The 19,717-nt window shown below is 36.8% G+C and overlaps 1 protein-coding gene across 8 annotated transcripts in view; it reads right to left on the bottom strand.

Moving 5' to 3' along the window:
• Positions 1–7,237: 7,237 nt before the first annotated feature.
• Positions 7,238–19,717, bottom strand: part of GSTCD (glutathione S-transferase C-terminal domain containing) — a 128,648-nt gene continuing 116,168 nt past the window's right edge. For 7 of the 8 annotated variants that reach the window (XM_082462843.1, XM_082462840.1, XM_082462842.1 and 4 more), the window contains 4 exons: positions 17,798–17,931; positions 15,850–15,880; positions 12,683–12,752; positions 7,238–9,628 (listed from right to left, as the gene is read on the bottom strand). In XM_082462843.1, coding sequence (XP_082318969.1) covers positions 9,492–9,628; positions 12,683–12,752; positions 15,850–15,880; positions 17,798–17,931 — 372 coding nt within the window. In that variant the 3' untranslated portion in view covers positions 7,238–9,491. Of the gene's footprint in view, positions 9,629–12,682; positions 12,753–15,849; positions 15,881–17,797; positions 19,481–19,717 lie in introns of those variants that run through there. The other variant, XM_082462845.1, reaches the window with a different exon arrangement.

The raw sequence follows: 19,717 nt of genomic DNA, 5'->3' as shown, positions 1-19,717 counted from the left end.
GCCAGTGAACCAAACATTTGAGAAAGACAATCTCTAGGTTATAAAAACTGTACTAGAGAACAGAAACAATATTTTTCATATAAGTTAATGGTGCTAGAATAGCCTTGATCCTGATACCTAAACCAGATCAGGATAACATCAGAAAATGACAATCACATGACAATAATGCTTATGAACAAAGATGATAAAATTAAAAATAAAACATTAATAGCTAGAAAAAAACTTATCTTGAGCAATTTATGTTTTACCCAAGAGTATAAGGACAGTTTAACATTAGACAATATATTAATGGAATTAGCCTCATTAAAATACTAAAAGGGTTAAATCAGCTAAATCAGCAATCTATACACAATAAAGTTGGAATTGAAGGGAACTACCTTGTTCATATACGCCAAGCTCAGAAATAAGAAGGCTGGACATTGTTAAGATGTTAATTCTTCTCTACGCAATCTCTAAATCCAGTAAAGGCTTTTTCGTAGAACTTGACAAGTAGATCTTAAATTCTAGATGGAAGAGAGCAAAAGGGCAGGAATAGCCAAGATTATTTTGAGGAAGAACAAGGCAGGGCTTCTCCCTGCCAGACATCTAGACTTAGAAAGCTGCAGGTAATTAAGATAGTAATTAGCATTAATGATTCTATTCAGGTAGCTTCTGTAAAGCATCCAAGATTTACAGCCAAGGAGGAGGTGGAACTTGAGCTAGGTTTGGAAGGGAGCCTTAGGAATATTGAAAGACTTACCCCTAAGACTCAAAAGGTAAAATTAGGACGGTTCATTCCGATGATAATTCTAACAATAGCATATAAGCAATAATAAACAGGTAAAAATAATACTTTTAAAGTATATTCAGATTTAAAACAAAGAAAGTTAGTTCATAGCTCCTGCTCCTTTCCACTGACATAAGCACCTGAGATGCCTTTTAAATGTAGCACGAAGAATTTGGTTAAAACAGAATTTCCTTGAGGTGAGATATGGAAAATATACTAAAGATTTATGGAGAAAGAAGCTAAAATCTCCTGCTCTGGGTGTCTTCAAAAATCAGATTGGGGCTTCCCTGGTGGCGCAGTGGTTGAGAATCTGCCTGCCAATGCAGGGGACACGGGTTCGAGCCCTGGTCCGGGAAGATCCCACATGCCGCGGAGCGGCTGGGCCCGTGAGCCACGACTACTGAGCCTGCGCGTCTGGAGCCTGTGCTCCGCAACAAGAGAGGCCGCGATAGTGAGAGGCCCGCGCACCGCGATGAGGAGTGGTCCCCACTTGCCGCAACTGGAGAAAGCCCTCGCACAGAAACGAAGAGCCAACACAGCCAAAAACAAATAAATTAATTAATTTAAAAAAAAATCAGATTGACTTTAGTCTGTCGGGAAATTTGGGTGCTCAATTTACTAAAGGTGTTGAAATTCATGTTTTGCTACATCAACTATTTCTAGTTGTGTAATTCTAGGAATAACGTGAAGATGCTCTCTTATGGGGAGCTTGAGGGGGAAATTGAGCTGTATTAATTTATATGCATTGTTTCCTCTCTCCCCATGACCTTCTTTCACTTCCCCAAATTACACACACAGATGTTTTCCCAAAGTAACTATCTGCTCTCAATTCAGCAGCAAACATGCCTCCAAGTACTCAGCTAAAAATCCAATCAAAGAGTATCATTGTCATCCCTGCATTGTGGAAGTTCTAAACTCAAAATATAATAAAGGAAGAACAGTCGCCATTTACCTAGGAATGTACTTATATATTTTTAGTCTCATTAAATTCAAAGTAAACTGTGGGATGATTTATGAAGGATCTAATAGAAAATAATAGACAGGTTTGAAACAAAGAAATGAGTCATATGATCATTTAAAATTTGCAGTTAAAGTACATTTGGTTATACAGAAAAGTCACCTTTATTACGATTATATATAGTCAATGCCTAGTTGGTTATGTGTATAAACCATGGTCTTAACTGTGTATGGTAAATTTTTACCCTTATGCTGGGTTTCCTTGCCTATCCAAGAAGTTCTAGCTTACTTTTCTTAATTACTGAGAACTTCGTAAGGGATAAGGCTGTCGTTCTCAACAAAATACGTGGTGCATTCCAAAATTATACTGGGATATCTATTATTTTCAGATAATTGAGTGAGCTATTCTGTGCAAAGGAGGAAGCATCATACAAGGAAAGTAGTCTGTGAGACTCCCAGGCTGTGCATACGGTCCCCTTCTGACTGAGAGGCAGGCAGATGGTGAGAATTGATCTGTAACTGAGCCCAGTCATCAGACATGTGAAGAGCAAGCATCTCTTTTCTCATTGAAGCAGCCCCGGTGACAGAGAAATGCCCTCTCCCTACATTTTACACATTCCACGGTTTTATTTCTTTAATGGTTGTTCAGTAACACTCATTTAACAGATATTTACTAATCACTTCGAGTGAGCCCTGCTCTATGCTGGGACAGGTTTATAACGGTAAACATCCAACTGACATTTGTTCAGAACCTTTTCTTCTCACTTTAGCGTAAGCATATTCCCTTTTGCCTTTTCCTCCTTGGACAGGGAAAATAATTTACCAGTATTTTCTGCATAAAAGCTATTCAGATGACATAGGCAATAACTGTCACTACTTATTCTTCTTTACACTGGACTTGCTAAATGTGTTTGCAGAACAATAAACAAAATAAAAACAACATAAACCCAAACAATAAGAAAAGCCCACACACCTGATGCTTGGATGTATGTCTACAGATGGGAAAGGAAAACCTCAGATGCATTTTCACCCCACATGGAAGGTGTTAAATATATAGTATTCATTTTATAAACATTCACTGAGTTCCTACTATGTGCCTGACACTGGACTAAGTACTGAAAGTATAATGGTGGATAAAACAGATTGCTTGGAGCTTAAATAATAAACAAATAATAAACAAATACAAATAATAAACGTACACAAACGTATTGTGGGGAGATAGCGAGTAACCAGGGGAGGCCACTTTAGTTAGGCAGAAAGCTTCCTTCTAGAAGGTGACAGCAGCTAACAACAGTATCTGACTCACATTATGAAAACGTTCAGGATGCTCTAAATCAGTCATCCAGTAAATATTCTCCTCTGTTTGCTGTTGAACTTTGTTTTCTTGCTCGATTATAAACTGTTGTTATTCAGGTCAGATAAACTAGACCTACAAGCAAACAAACAAATACAAGTGAACAAGACCTGGCTTCTTTAGAGAGCTATGAAAAAGGCATCCTGCAAAAGCAAATAATGATTCTTTTATTGTAAATATTGAAAAAAGATTCTAATATTTGGCTAATTCTCTAGGGCAGAACATTGAATTCTGTTACATTTTTGCTTCCTTTAGATCAGTGATAATGTTATTTGGGGTCACGGATCCTTTTGAGAATCTAATTAAGACTATGGCCCCTCTCTCTAGGAAAATGCATGTCTATTTGAACCATAGGGTACAATTTCAGGAGAGGGTCACACATTCTCTGTCTCAGGTCACAAACCCTTGAAATTATTACCAAACATAAAACTTATTTGCTAGATGTCAAAATGTCTTATAAAGCTGCAATAATTTAGTGAGCATGATTCTGGTACAAGAATTCAATAGAAAAGAATAAAAGTGAAGAAAGTCCAGTGCATACTTAGTATTTTAAAGGCATCTGGAATCAATGGAAAAAGTTTGATTTTTATAATAGTATGGTGAAAAGTAACTAATAACATGAAAAGAAATATTAGATTTCTACCTCAAACCACCCACTAAAAGGAATTCTTGCTGAGTAAAAGATTTAAATGTAAAAACTAAAATTATTAAAGAATTAGAATACCAAAAATATAGGTATTTTTTTTTATCACTGGGTGGGAAAAATCTTTCTAAGCAGAGATCACAAGAAAAAGAGTGACATATATAATAAAATGTGTATTTTAAATTTTATAACAGCAAAACAAAAACAGACACAACACCTTCCCCCATAAAGGCCAATTTAAATTGTAATGTAATTAACAAAAGTCTTTAATCCATAAATAAACATTTAGTGTAAATCAACTATACTCCAATAAAAATTAAAAAAATAAAACAACTCAGAAATAAATACATATATAAATATATATTTTAAAAAACCCTTTACTAATCTTTATATAAAAGATGAAAGTACCAGATGAAAAATGAGCCAGAAATATGTACACAATACTTGACCTCAAAGCAAGAGGTCAATATACGTTGATTAAATGAACAAATTGATGAATTGGCAGAATGTAAATGGCCAATAAACATATGAAAAGTATGCAATTATAGGAATAATTTCAAGAATGAATATCAAAACAAAATAGGAGTTTTGACCATCAAATTGGCCAAGATTAAAACAAAATTCTGATAATGCCTGTGCTGGTTAAGAGCACAGGGATATAAACAATCATACACTCCTAGGCATGTAAACTCATACCTTCCTGAAGGAATATTTGGCATTATAGATCAAGCACTTTAACACAGGAGGCAGAATTTGCAAATTTGAAACTCCATTTAGTAGAAGTTTCTCCAACATTCTATAACAATAAAAACAACTCCTTTGAGCATCTTCTGGAAAATTCCTTTCTGAAAGTAAGTATGAAAAGTCCACAGAGCAATGTCAGAAAAGCTTGTGGCACATACATGCCTTTTCTCTCTTTGATGGATCCAGTAAAATGCCCTACACCAAGGCAATAGCATTCAGAATCTGTTTCTAAACTGGAAGATACAATGGCCTTTTCTTTCTGTTTTCTTCTTCCTTCCTTCTTTTCCTTTTCTTCTCTTTCTCCTTCAACTACATTGTTGGTAGTACATTATTGTTTGCAATTATCTGCAACCCGCCTGGCCCCGAAGCCCCCCACCAAGGTTATATACACATCCCCACCCTGTTAAACTCAGGAGTGGCTATGTAATTTGCTTTTGTCAACAAAATAAGGGAAGTGCAGTGTAACAGATCTGAGCAGAATCTTTAGTAGCCAGCTGATAGTTTGCCATGCCTATTTTTCCTTTGCCATGAGACAAGCTATGTTCCTAGTAGAGGCTGCCTGGTCAGGTGTGAAGATAATGTAGAATCAGCGCTAACGTGGATATGTAGTGTGAGCAAAAAATACATCTTTCTTGTGTAGAACTTCAAAAGGTACAGGGATTTAGTTAGTATAGGCTGTTTCAGCCGATCCTAAGAGGAGCCTGAATTTGAATATTATCTCTGCCATTCACTGGTTAAATTCAAATCTGGGTCTGCTCTTACTATGAAACGTTGGCCTTGGTTCTGTAAAATGGGATTACTAATGGTGTCTAGCTTTTAGGGTCATCATGAGGATTAAATAACTTAAAAAAAAGACTAAATAAGTTATTATTTGTAAAGGGTTTAGAATAGTACCTAGCAAATACTAAATAGTGTTTGTTAAATAAATCCGTGTGTGTTTGTGTTTGTGCGTGTGCAGAACAAAGTCTAGGAAGGAATACAACACAGTATTAAGTTACTTTAAAATGTTTCCTCTTTTTGTGTAGCCACATCTTCTAGTTTTTCCTCAACAGGCATGTATTTCTGGTGTAATCTAAAAACCTATTCAAAAACTCCTAACTACTTTGCATTCAGAGGCTGTTTTAAAAAAAATTGTACTTTAAACAAAATGTATGCCTTATTACAATTCCATGACTTCCACAGGAACGTATCTCTAATTATACTATGAAAGTCAATAGAAAAACAGGTGTCAGTACATGGAAGTTCTATTAACAGCAATTTTCTGGAACCACGGAGCTGGCAACACTTGTAGCCAAAATCTTGAGAATGAGGTAAAATATTTAACTGTTGTTATGCACATCTTAACTTTGTATGCATGCTCTGAAAATATTTTGTTTTCTAATATGACTGAAATTTGTCTCCTTAAATAAGATAAAGTTGTTCCCTGCTTCTCTGGGCCAGGCTCAAAAGTCAATGAACGATAAGCTCTGGCTTCTAATATTACAACCATGGGGGAGACAAATCATTGAGGAGCAGCGTTGCTTTTGATGGACAAGGGTAGGGGTGAGACCAGGTCACTTTCTGGGATTGTTGTCACTGCAACAACCTTCTTGCTGCCTGCATCCAACCCCTTTTATTTGCTCTGGCTGAGAAGAAGCCTTGGCAAGGATTTACGCAGAAAAAATCATGACCCAAGAGCAATTGTTAATACCCATGTCTAGGACTGGCCACAGCCATCACAGCTGAAGAATTCCATGACTGAGAACAAGGGTGGGAGAACAGTGGGATCACTTCCTTTTTTATTCTCCATATTCATCATATGGGCTTTTTTTTTGTGGGTGGGGAAGGGGTGCTTTGAGTCACTTGGGGAGGATGGAGAAGACTGCTCTGGATGGTGCACATTCTATAACAGGTACCTAACTCCAGGGAAGTTAGGAAAGGCGTCCCTCAGGAGGTTGAGTTTAAGAACAGAAGGATGAATGAGATTATGTTAGTGGGAGGGGTAAAAGAGGCTATTCTGGGTAGTGGGAACAGCATGCAAAAACTCAAGGTAACAGCCTCAGAACTATCAAATAATAATAAATAAGACATCTACACTGAAAATTACAAAATATTGCTGAGATTAATTAAAGGAGATCTAAATGCATGGAAAGGTACATTATGTTCATGGATTGTAAGACTCAATATTGTTAATGTGTCCATTTTCCCTAAATTGATCTAAAGATTCCAGGCAATACCAAAAATCTCAGCAGCCTTTTTGTTTTTAAAAGAAATTGATAAGCCAATTAAAAAATTTATATGGAAAAACAATGGATTTAGAACAGCCAAAATAATCTGCAAAATAAAAAGTGAAATTGGAAGACAAACTACCTAATTTCAAGACTTACTATAAAGCTCCAATAATCAAACAGATTAATGGAACAGACCAGAGAATTCAGAAATAGACTCATACCTATACGTCTATCAATTTTCAACTGAGAATTCAGTTGAAAGTCAATTCAATGAGGAGAGGAAAGTTTTTTAAGCAAAGGGCACTGAAACAACTGTATATTCCTCAAAACCTACCTCTATAAGTGAATATTGATTTGAGATGAATCATAGACCTAAATGTAAAAAGCTAGAACCATAAAGTTTCTGTAAGAACATAGGAAGAATTTTTATAATCTTAGCGTAGGTAAAGATTTATAAGAGAGGACACAGAAAATATTAACCATAAAAGAAAAATATAAATTAGGCTTATTAAAAATTGAAACATTCATTATAAAAATGAGTAAGCAAGCCACAGACTGGGAAAAATAGTCTCAATACATTTATATGACAATGGACTCATATCCAGGATATATAATCAACAATAAAAAACCCCAAATTACCTAATTTTAAAAATGAGCAAAAGACTTGAGTAGACACTTTATAAATGACGCTTAACGTACTAGTCATCAGAGAAATGAAAATTAAAACCACAATGAGATACCATTTCACATCCACCAGAATGGTAAAACTTTAAAAAACGGACAACATCAAATGTTGGTGAGGATGTAGAGAACTAGACCCTTTATACGTTGCTGGTGGGAATATAACATGGTACAACAACTTTGGAAAATTGTTTGGCAACTGACATTCATTTCTTCAATGACCCAGCAGTTCTACTACTGGGTATTTATCCAAGAGAAATGAAAATATATGTCTACAAAAAGACTTATACAAGCATATTCATAGACCTTATTCATAATATCCTCAAAGTGAAAACAATCCAAATAAATACCAATAGGAGAATGGATGAACACATTTTGATATATTTATATAACGAAATACTACTTAGGAATAAGAAGAAAGCATTGATACACACAATGAAGTGGATATTTCTCAAAAAATACCATGTTGAGCAAAAGAAGCCAGACACAAAAGACTATATACTAAATGACTTCACTTATGTGAAGGACAAAAATAGGCAAAACAAATGTAGGGTGATAGAAATCAGAGAGTGGTTGCCTTTGGGGTGGGGGAAATTGAACTGAAAGCACATGAGAGAATTTTCTGGACTGACAGAAATATTCTATATCTTATTTCTGGTGGTGGTTGCATGAGTATATACGGTTGTCAAAACTTCTCAAACTGAACACTTAAAATCTGCTATTTTATTGGCTGTAAATTTTTCCTCAATTGAAAAAGAAAGCCCTGGATAAAAGAGCATGGTGTGTGTATAGGTGCAAATGACTAAGATACTCAGGGCGGATGCTTAATTCTTTTCTTTAATTTTATCCCAGAAAACAAGAGTTCAAACCCCCGTCCCCTTTATAAATTATTCCTGTATTTTAATCCACAGTGATGAAAGAGTTATTTATTAAAGCCCTTTCTTCTCATGATATGTGTCATACGGGGGGTTGAAAACATCAAAATTGATGAAATAAATCTTATCTCAAGTGGAATAACCCAGGACACGTAAAAAATAATTAGCAGCATGTGAGAAAAGACCTGCCATCTGGTTTTAAAAACTTTGGCTGGTGGAATAAGGACAATTTGGGTGGAGAGAACTACTCAAATAAGCTTCCATACTCAACTCCTTCCACCTGCAATTTATACTCAGTACGTGTTACCAAAAAAAAAATAAAAAAATAAAAATAAAAAATTATTGGTATCTGAAAAACAAATCCTGTGACCACACATTATATTATGATGTAAAGAACTTAACTAATTCATGAACCTTTCTCTTGTACATGATTTACTTTTACAGGCAAGGCACTGTGTCTGTTGCAACTCATCTTTGTATCCTTAGACAAATCTAGGTCAGGATTTTGAAAATAATGGATCTGCAACAATTATTTATTGACTTGAATTAATAAATCAATGTATTTACTGATTAGTTAGAATTTAAGTCCAAATTACATGTTCCTGTAATGGGAAATTTACTGAAATTATTTAATATCTTCATATAAAATGTTTGAACCAGCAATGATCTTATTTGGTAATTTATGAGAAATATATTTAAAAGGAGTATATGAAATGATACCTAAGTCCAACTCACCCCGGCTTAAAAATATAAGCATACTGTAACTATCTGACTAGATTTTTGAAAAAATTATTTAAAAAGTACAATTGCTAAAAATATAAAAAACAAACAAACAAACAAACCAACAAACCCCACTGAGTCTAGTTTTGGTCTCCACTTGAATCTCTAAATGATTTTAAGGCTGCAAGTACATTCTTTTGAACTGAACCCCACACTGGCAAGATCAGAAAAGCTGTGAACTGAGAAAGAAATCGTTATTCCAGTAATGGAAACTCCTCTCGTGAGTATCACTCTGCTGGCAGCTGAGGCTTCAGGGGATTCTCACTATGAAAACCAGCAGTCCTTTAATCACAATTACAAGAGCATTTGTGATGCTTTGCAGGCAGCCTTCCTCCAAGACTTTCCTGCTGTGTTCTTTCCTGAGCACAATAGGTTCAAGATGGCTAATGCTGTTTCCTAGTTATGCCAAGACCCTCCTGAATGCCACTGGGCTTTCATCACAGAGACGGATGGCAAAACATCAAACGTGGAATATCTCATGCTAAATGGGGACTCCCACGATCATGTTATTTTTGGGAGAGCAGCTCTCTGGCTCCATGGATATCACTTGAATGGAGTAGCCACATTCTTCTGCAGCTCTTGCTCGATCCAGATCCACCAGGAACATGCACTGTTTTCCTGAAATACAGTAAAATGGTATCATGAGACACCCTTCAGCTAACAGTGCAGCTTCAATTTGTTTAAGGGACTCTATACAATGACAAAATCTACGAGTACGATGCAGAATGATGTTTGCCCCCAAGTCCTGTTCCGTCTCTTTCAATTTAGTTCTTGATCAGTATGGACAGAAGACAATTACAAATATACGACATTTCACAGATTTGTTTCTGCTAGTAATTTAAAGAATGTTAACCTTTTAAAATGTATTTATAAATAAATCTCAAATAAAAACTACAGATTCCATTTCCCACTTTGGTTAAAAATCCATTTTAACACCTTTCCTCTTCATGCCCTATGAAAATACATTATCTGCAATATTGTAAAAAAAAAAAAAAAAAAAAATCTGTCTTTAAGAATGTCTAAAATAACATCCAGACAAAGGGATACCTGAAAGACATATTACATTTTGCACATGGAGTTTTTAGGACAATGAAGAAATAACAGAAAATATTTGAGAAAATTCTCAATTGTGTGCTGATTATTTCAGGTGGATGTGTAACGTTGAGTGTAATATAATCTTAACTTAATAGAGCTCCTGTACCCTTATGAAATAGCGGTAATTCAATTTTCTTTCTAATCTCGGAAAACAAAAGAGGAAACTTGACTGGCAAGCAAAGCAGTTATTTTGTGTCCTTTGGCAAATGCAAACTTCTATTTCAAAGTAGCTAAGGAAAAAAAACTGATTTGGGGTTGAATATATTCAAAGCTAAGGTTTACTTTTACACTTTCAATTTCTTTAAATTCAATAAATAAACTTTTTCATCTTCTTGGAAAAAGGTTACTGACTATGCAGAACTTCATTCGTTCCATTTTTTCCTCAATAATTATAATAATTCCTATACATTATTTTAAAATGATTTATTTGAATGACAGCAGAAATTGCTAAGCTAAAACAGCTTTAAAAGTAAAGACGTAACTGAAATAGGAAAGTTCTTCTGTGGAAGACAGATGAATCCTCCCAGAAAAACAGTGGAAGGTGAAATCAGTAGGTAAGAAATTGACAACGAAAGATTCAGATTTAAAATATGTTGTACATTTCCCCTAAAAGGCCCCATGCCAAAAAGGATGAACTGCGATAGAAACGATATAAAAAGAGATGTCTAGGATTCTATTTAGGCTAAATGGCCCCCTCTTCATCAACAGCTGCATGGCTGACATTCTTTTTTTCCTTAAAATATTGTTCCTCCTTTAAGACATCTGTAAATGTCCCCCCCTCCACCCTACCTACCTTTCAATTTAAAATGAAACATTCTCTGTCAGAATGGGATGCTCTACATTCCTTCAGTACCCACCCTGGGTTTACACTGCAGCTCATTTACCCTTGCCTTTGACCCCAGTCCAGTTAATTTTTCCTTTTGCATTATGTAGAAGAGTCTCATGTTTTTACATGTTGAAGAAGTGTCTTCACAACTGAAAGTCAGTTGTTGGTAGTCTACCTTTCGGGGTCTGGGAAGCTTCCTAAAATGTTCACAGAACAAAAGTATGATTCAAAGAATAGATGTAGACATTTCATGGAGTCTGTGACTTTGAACCTGACTTTCCCTCACGTCATGCCAGCGATCTTGCCAAATGCTCCTCCTCCTCCACTCTAGCAATTTCCCTCCCAGCCACTCCTTTCTGGTTTGATGCCTAAAACATCAACATATACACCCCCATCCATCACACCAATTATGCCTTCATTGACTCTAGTGGAGTTGTAGCAAATGTAACTTGATACACACACACACACACACACACACACACACACACACACACATATATGTAAATTATACCTCTCTCTCTATATAGATTCAACTGTGCGTTCAACTACTCAAAATGTTGGGAATGGGAAAAAGAGGAGGAAGAGGGAAAGAGAATGAAAGGGGTTGCATGCAGGAAAGAGCAAGCTTCTTCCGTATGTTTATGCCCCAGGGTGTAGAAAAAGAAGGAAATCACTTGTTCCTTCAGACTCAGGTCTCAAATGCCTCTCCAACAGTGATTATCTTTCTATGCTGACCTTGAGTTTACAGTTTAAAGGTAACTATTTCTCATACAACATGGTCCCTGAATGCAAGCTAATTACTACACCTGGTGCTGAGCCAAAGAAACAGCAATCTGTTTTCCACTATATCATGATGGTCTCCAATGCGGGGCTTTCCTGAATAATTTTTAAGATTAGTTTTGACTTTATTCAATCATGTTAAGCCCTAATTTTGGAACCTGACTTTCCAGTGATGTGACTCTATCACTGGGGGTCATTGCAAAAATGGAGCTTTATGTCTGGAATCAAATAATTAGGGTTTACAGTGTGGCTTCACCATCCACCAGCTGAAGGATCCTGGGCAAGCTCTCCCATCCGTAAAATGTAAACAACAGCACATACTCCATAATTATTTTTATAAGAATTTATTGAGATCATGGGTGGAGGAGATTTAGCTCAGAGCTTAAATGTGCAATAGCTGTTAGCTGCTATTATCCTTCCAAATGTGATTACTTTTTCTAAAGCAAAGTCTTGGATAAATTCATTACTTAAACTTGCAATGCTATTTTTCTTCTAAGTTAGGTAATGTTTAATATTACAAATGTCAAATAAATTGGTCTATGATTAATAATATACAAGTATACTTTTTTCTGAAAAGAAAACATTATCATCCTTGTTTATACATTTTACAATATATCAATTTTGGCATGCATAGCTGATTTTCCCATCTTTAGTATTTTCTTCTATGGCTTTTGATAGATTCTTCAGTTTCTTTGTAACAATAAGAGATTTAACATAATAATTCTACTCAATGTACAAACATTGAAAATACATTTGAAAGTATTAATGTTGACAAAAATGGGACAAAATATTGTTATAGTTAGAGCCCTTTTCAAGACAGATTTTTTTTTTTCTGGGAAAAACAAACTTTAGTGCCTTGTTGATAAATGGACAAAATAGAGGTTCCCTATTTTCCCGTATAGAGTTGGTCCATTGATTCCTAGGCATCTTGTACATAATCTACTCAACAGCTGCTCTGTGAAAACACATACCTATGAGCCTTCGTTGGGGTGGAAGCTGGACAGCTGTCTGATCTGCAAATCTGCATAGAATCATGTGTTCCTAAAAGAAAAAGCAATAGACTGTAGCTTTATTTAAATCTGCTTCAAAATTAAAAAACAAAAAACTAACTCCTTTTTCTGGAACTCTACATTGTTTAATTGCACAAAGTGCTGCACAAATAGTATTTTTGAAAGAAGCACATTTTCAGGAAATGGTACTCAATAACTTTTTCTCCCTTCAAGTAGACTGTTCTTCAGATATAGTTCTTAAGAACAGATGCATGGAAGGTCCTCAGGGCTCTTTAACCAGCTGCTTTTAGCCAAAATATGCTTACAATTTTGTGGTTATAATGTGTTAAACTAAAAGACCTAAAAGTCACTTATATTTTCCTTTGAATAAAATTTGAGTCTCAGGAACATGGCTCCAAGAAGACATTCTAAGTGGCTCTGCCTCCACTAGGAGAAGGAAGGGAAGTACTACAGAAGATCACTACTGTGGCCTCCACAGTTCTCCCACATCCCCAGCAGGGTGCTGGCTCCTCTTCTGCTTGGCTGGACCCTTCCATTCACTCCGTCCCTTCAGAGGAGAGGAGGCTGGCCCACTCCCTCCTCCCACTCCAGAAGGCTGCAGGAGGTGCATTACAATTTTAGGAAAGATTAGATTAATGCAAAGAACAAGGCTTTAAAGGGACAGAGAGGTGATGAGTCTGCACTGCACTCTTAGATCTGCAAGCAGCCCAAGGTGAGTGATCACTCAGAGTTGAGATGACTGCAGTGCTCCCGTGACAACTGTTCATTCAGAACAGCTGCAGTTTCCAAGTGTGTAAATGATCTCACCTGTCAGCTTAGCAAACAGTGTTGAACTCAGATCAGTCATTTGTCTCCTTGGTCTTTTGTACATTCAATTTGAGGCCTACATTTTTTTATAAGGTTATCATGATTACCTTATTAAATAAGTGATTTGCAATGTTGGTTCTTTTTGAAGGGTTATTTTTGTCTCAACTTTTAAATAAGGTTATTCTGATTACCTTATTAAATAAGTGATTGTGTGATGTTGGTTCTTTTAGAAGGGTTACTTTTGTCTCAACTCTAAAAAAAAAAACAACTTCTTTAATGGTCACTATAAAATTTAGTGGCAATGGGTAGGATACTAATAAAATGATTCAAATGAATAACATTTATTAAGCTCCCGTGAACTGGCATAAAGAGGCCGAAGAATTTAGAATGATGTAATTTGAAGAAAAGCATGCTCTTTGTCCTCATGTTTGTAAGTTAAGGTTCACTTTAAGTAAAGGTAATGTCAAGGCAATCACAACCTCAGATGAGGTTTGTTTCCCTTGTCCTGATAAATCTCATCATATTTTATTGGAATTAGTTGTGTAAGTGTTCTCCCCAGTAGAAGTTAAATTCTGAAAGGGGAAGGCACATAGTAGGTACTCAGTAAAGGCTTGCTGCCTAAATTGAACTATGGAGAAAAATACCTCCAAAGTGACTCTCAAGATATCTGGGCACTACGTCCATTTAGTTCTGCTTGCCACTCCACCCACCATGGTTAAGAGATACTGAGATACCACCTTGCAATAGCATCCGAGAGGTTAAGACTTCTCTGTAGAGCATTTACACCTAAGACATTCAAAAGGCGGGTAGCCAAGCAGCTCTGGGGGTGTGGGAGAAAGAGGAGATAAAGATGAACGGAGGTACCAGGGAGTTTTATGCTCTCTGAAAGAGCCTGGGTGTACCATCTCTCCCAACTCTAGAAAGTTTACATTTTTTCCCCAGCCAGTGAGGCTGTGGCACCCTACCTCCTCACTGCCCTAGGTTTTTCCCATATACCCTCTTAGAGTTTGCTTTACCTAGCATCACTCAAGGAGGGATTAAAAACAAAGGTCTAGTTTTTGGTTTTTGTTTATTTACTTTTTGCTCAGACTGGTGACTCAAAACTATGTAATGTTGTGACTACCGCTGGAAGACAATTCTCTGCGGGTCTCTTGTGTTTCTTCACATCTTGTGAGCAGAGGCACTGTCTTTGTTCCAGACCAGGGGCTGGCAAACTATTACGGCCCATTGTCCAAATCTAGCCTATGAACTGCTTTTGTATGGCTTGAAAGTTAAGAATGGCTTTTACATTTTTAAAGGGCTGTAAACCAATAAAAACAATGACAAGGACAATGTAGAGTATGTGGGAGATTTGCAAGTGGCTAGCAAAGCCTAAAATATTTACTATCTTACCTTTTACAGAAAAATTCGCCTCTGTTCCAGATTATCTTTTCAAAGATATTTGTATAGTGAATAGCCTTGGAAACTATACAGTGTCTCCCTCTAGAGAAAAGGGGAGGCATGCTTACTTAAAGACTACATCTTAAAACATTTGAGTTTCCTAAACTCAGGTTTCCTCCCCTATAATGCAACTCACTGTATATATGTAGGTGTCAGCTGGCCCTGTTTGTGCTGTCCTGTGGGAACTGGGCCTCGGAGAGTCAGTGTAAAAATGATAGTCTGGCTACTCCTACTGCTGTGAGCAATTCTATCCTTTGTCTCTGACTCAGGAGTTTCCTATCTTCTGCCAGCATCCATGAAACTGTGGCAGGCTAACTTGTTAGCTTGTGAGTCGGGTAAACTCTCAGACCTTTCACAAATCTTGTCAACTACTTGAAGATTAATCTTGATTTGCCAACAAGAAAAAAAATCCGTATTAGATGTTCACGAGTAATTCAAGTATAACTATAGATTATATACTCCATTACAAATTTGAGAGGGAAAATAAAGAAGGAATAAAAAGTATATGAGGGGGGCTTCCCTGGTGGCACAGTGGTTAAGAATCTGCCTGCTAATGCAGGGGACACAGGTTCGAGCCCTGGTCCAGGAAGATCCCACATGCCGCGGAGCAACTAAGCCCGTGTGCCACAACTACTGAGCCTGTGCTCTAGAGCCCGCGAGCCACAACTACTGAAGCCCGTGCACCTAGAGCCCGTGCTCCGCAACAAGAGAAGACACCGCAATGAGAAGCCTGCACACCACAACGAAGAGTAGCCCCCGCTCGCCACAACTAGAGAAAGCCCACGTGCAACAACAAAGACCCAACGCAGTCAAAAATAAAATAAATAAATTAAAAAAAAAAAAAGTATATGAGGAAAACATCTAGATCTTTTTAAAGTTACCTTGTATGATAAAGTTTTCTTGAATTGTTCACTGAAATAGAGAAGAGAAAGGAATTACTCATTTTAAATACCAAAGATTAAGAGTAGAAATAGTCTTGAAGAATTTAAATTATTAACAAAAATATGTATTTTATCTGAAGAGTATATAATACTGTCCTGAACTAAAAACTATGCCAGTTTGAAATATCTTTATACAAAGACAAAAGTATACCATCGGTATGTAATTAATTTTAAAGAATTTCTTTCAAAGATTGTTTACACTATTAGAGAAGTGTAACTTTTTTCTCTTCCCCACATGGGTGCACACAGATTCAGGCACTTTAAAATGTAGGTTTTATCGTTATTCAGGTGTGGTGAGGCCGACAAATCAGGAGAGGACTGCCACTGAAAAGAAAGTTCGTTATTCACAGTTCCCAAGAAGAGGGGGCAAGCCATGTCATACAGGGTCACATGGGGAAGCACCCAGTTGATCAGTGGGGTAAAACATGGTCTATAGCCTTTGTTACGTATTCCATGGGAAGGAATGGCAGGGCAGAGTGATCAAGCTTAGGACTGGCCGGAGTGAACAATGTCAGCAGGTTCTGCAGCACAGGGGCTGTCCTTAGTTGTCTGGCACCTGGCCCTAGGGTGATGAGGGCAAAGGGATAGTGACCTGGGAGTGGTCCTCTAATGACAAAGGGGGCAAATGTCAGTAAATCTACAGAGATGTGAAAAAGCTGACAGTCCCTAAATTGAGACTTTAAAATCAGTTAAGTGAGATTGCAGGCTGAACAACTCAAATTACCATTCTTAAGAATCTTTATAGTGCTAGACTTACAAATTTCCTGATGGGTTGTAAACTACACTTTTTATCTGTATAGATTTAGAATAAAATAAAATTTCAAGTATTCAATAACCCTCAAATTATATTTTATCTTTTGCTTTTCCATAGATCCTTTGTTTTTCTCTCAACAGTTGCAAATTGTAGGAAAGAACAAAATAATGAAATAAAGAAAAAGAAGGCTATTATTTTTACTTTATTTTAAATTACTTAGAAGCTCTTAAGTACAAATTCAAATGGAAATTTCAAAGGTTTCTTAAAAGCAATGATGAAAATGATCAAGAAGTCTTTTTTGACACATGATAGGATAGACTTTCCAAAACTAGCATATTTAATCTCTCCTATAATTAAAATGATCAGCTGGATTCTCCGTCACTATAAGTCAGAGTGAGATGTCATAAACACCAAGAATGGCCCTCCACTAGGTTGAGTGAAAGTGGTGAGAATTAAAATGTCTCCCTTTTCTATGCGGGATAAGGAGGACTGTAAAAATGGCCACTGAGCTTGCAGGTTCACCACCACCACCACCCGCGGGCAGAATTTAAAACTACTACTGTTACTACTGTAGTTAGCAACAGCTCACATTTATGGAGTGCTCACTCTGTGCCACTTCTAAGTGACTTACATGTATATCATTCAATTCTCATACAAACTCTGAGGTAGTTACTATTATAATCCCCCTCTTGTAGATGAGAAAACGTAGGCAAAGAGTTTGAGTAGATTGCCTCAGGTGAAACAATTTACAAAAGCATGAGGAGTCAATACTTGCATCCAGGTGGAATACTTCCAGGTCCTAAGCACTTAACCACTACCCCTACTGCCTCTCATAGGTGATGATTTCCATTTAGAAGCACACAGAGAAGTGCTGAAGCTGGCAGACTTCCAGTCAGCTGACTCCTGGATACACTCGCTTCTAAATTTCAGCAAGAGCTGGATTTAGGAGAAAAAAATCAAGGGCAGACATGGAGGAGATCCTCTCTTCCTTATACAGCTTATAAACAACACTTGCCATTGCGGAAAAAGGAAATGAGCTCAAAACTGAAACCTCCTTGCAACTTTATACCAAATGAGTTTTATGTACCGATTTAATACCCATATTGGTGCCTTTGGCAGAATACAAGATTTCACCTTTTTGGAAAATTAAACTTTGAGGTGTTCTGAATGAAACCATAACAGCAAGGGCACGTGACAAAGGAAGCCCGTGTTTTGATGCAGTGCTCAATCACCATGTCTGTTGCCACTCCACAAGCATGCAACGCCACCTGGAAAACAAAACCAGACCTCAGCACTAAGTTCTTTTTTAACTAACAGTGCTACCTTGTGCCATTAAAAAAAAAAAAAAAAAAACCTTTTGTGAGGACTGTTCCTTAAGAGGTTTCAAGTTACCAGAATATTATTTCATAGTAGTTTAAATAGTTCTCATTTGGACATACCAAAAGACTAATTAACTATCCATATTAATTAAGAAAATTAAGCAAGAGGTTGAAAGATTACAAATGGAACATTTGTAATGAAGCACAGGATTCATTCAGTGGAAAATCTTATGTCATGTTAAATATGGAGAATTCAATATGTATGCATGTCTAAACTAATGCTCTTGCTGATTGAAAATTTAGTTCAGCTGTAGCACTGCGGCAAGAACTCTACATTGGAATCAGAATTTCTAGTCCAGAACTGCAACTGGCTGTGTGATCCTGGGCTGCTTAAAATTGAACTTCTTTGGGCCTCAGTCTCCTCAACCATAAAGTATGGTTAATAATACTGACAAAGCTGTTGCAAAGATTAAATAGAAGTGTATTTGAAAACAGTATTTCAAATGCTGTCTGAATAGACTCTAATCAGTGTTGTCTAAAACTGATCAAATCATATTTATGTAGCGCCTGTTCATATTCATATAATTACAATTCTTAACACTGAATGATGAACTGTATGAAATATTTTTAATGAGTTTATTTAAAAAGGAAAAACATTATGGATTGAAGTCATGATTAGCGCATCAATAATTCATGAAAAGAAAAATAACTTTAAAATGATTTTAAAACATGTTTTTGGAACAAATGCCTTAAATACATCTATACTGTTTTACAATCTAAAGTAGACAATTGTGAAAATTATTAGGCTAAATAAGGAAAACTAGAACACTGAAAGAAAATCAAATGTAGGGATCTTGAAAGATGAAGCATTTTGTCGGAAAAATGCTCAGATCTCCATTTCATTCTGAACAGAGGCAAATTGTATTGGTTAATAATTGTTCTTTCTAGACACAAATCTCTCAACTTCAGGGTAAGGAGGCGCTTTTAGGGTAAAGACAAAGAGATTTTCTGGAAATTTCTGGATGTTAAGTATAAGTCAGATTCACCTTTTGAACTGGAAAACCAAAAACAAAGTTGTACCGAGAAGAGAAAAGCAAGCTCTCTGCTCTCAACCCTGCTCCTGAATTCTCCCCTCCTACCAGGCTTCCATCACCTCCATAGAAGTCAACAATCCCTATGGCTGCTGTCAACCACCTTTCCTGTCTCACTGTGAAAAAAGAGCCTAGGCAGGCTGCTGTCCAGTGAAGGCAGCACCAACGACTGGAGAATTAAAGAATCTTGATTTCTCATCTGCCCCTTTATTTAACCAGCTTTGCAGGGTAAAAATCGGGCTAGTTCTTATTTTCATGAGTAGCTGGAGAAAACCTCATAGTAAAAATTATAGATGCATTTTTCCCTGGAGGGAGAGAGAAGAGAACCATCACTCACCTAGTGCCCTTTATGTGTTGGCAGCTATGCTGGGTGACGGTACGCAGATCCTTCTGTGCTCACAACAGCCCTGAAAGATTTTATTATCTCCATCTGAGAAGTGAGGAAACTAAAGCTCGGGGAAATGAAGAACATGCTCACAACATAGCAGCTCCTGAAGGGTGGGATCCTGACCCAGAGCCTGACCTCAAGTGTTAATCATATCAGGCTGCTTCCCCATGAAACCCTCATAAAGAAAAGTTTCGACAATTTATTTTTATAAATCTCTCTTTACTTAGGTTCACATTCCTTTTGCTACATGCTAAAG

Source organism: Balaenoptera physalus, assembly GCF_965194825.1.
Source record: "Balaenoptera physalus genome assembly, chromosome: 5".
NCBI lineage: Eukaryota > Metazoa > Chordata > Mammalia > Artiodactyla > Balaenopteridae > Balaenoptera > Balaenoptera physalus.
Note: the sequence above shows the minus strand (reverse complement) of the source record. Positions and strands in the feature narration are given on the sequence as shown.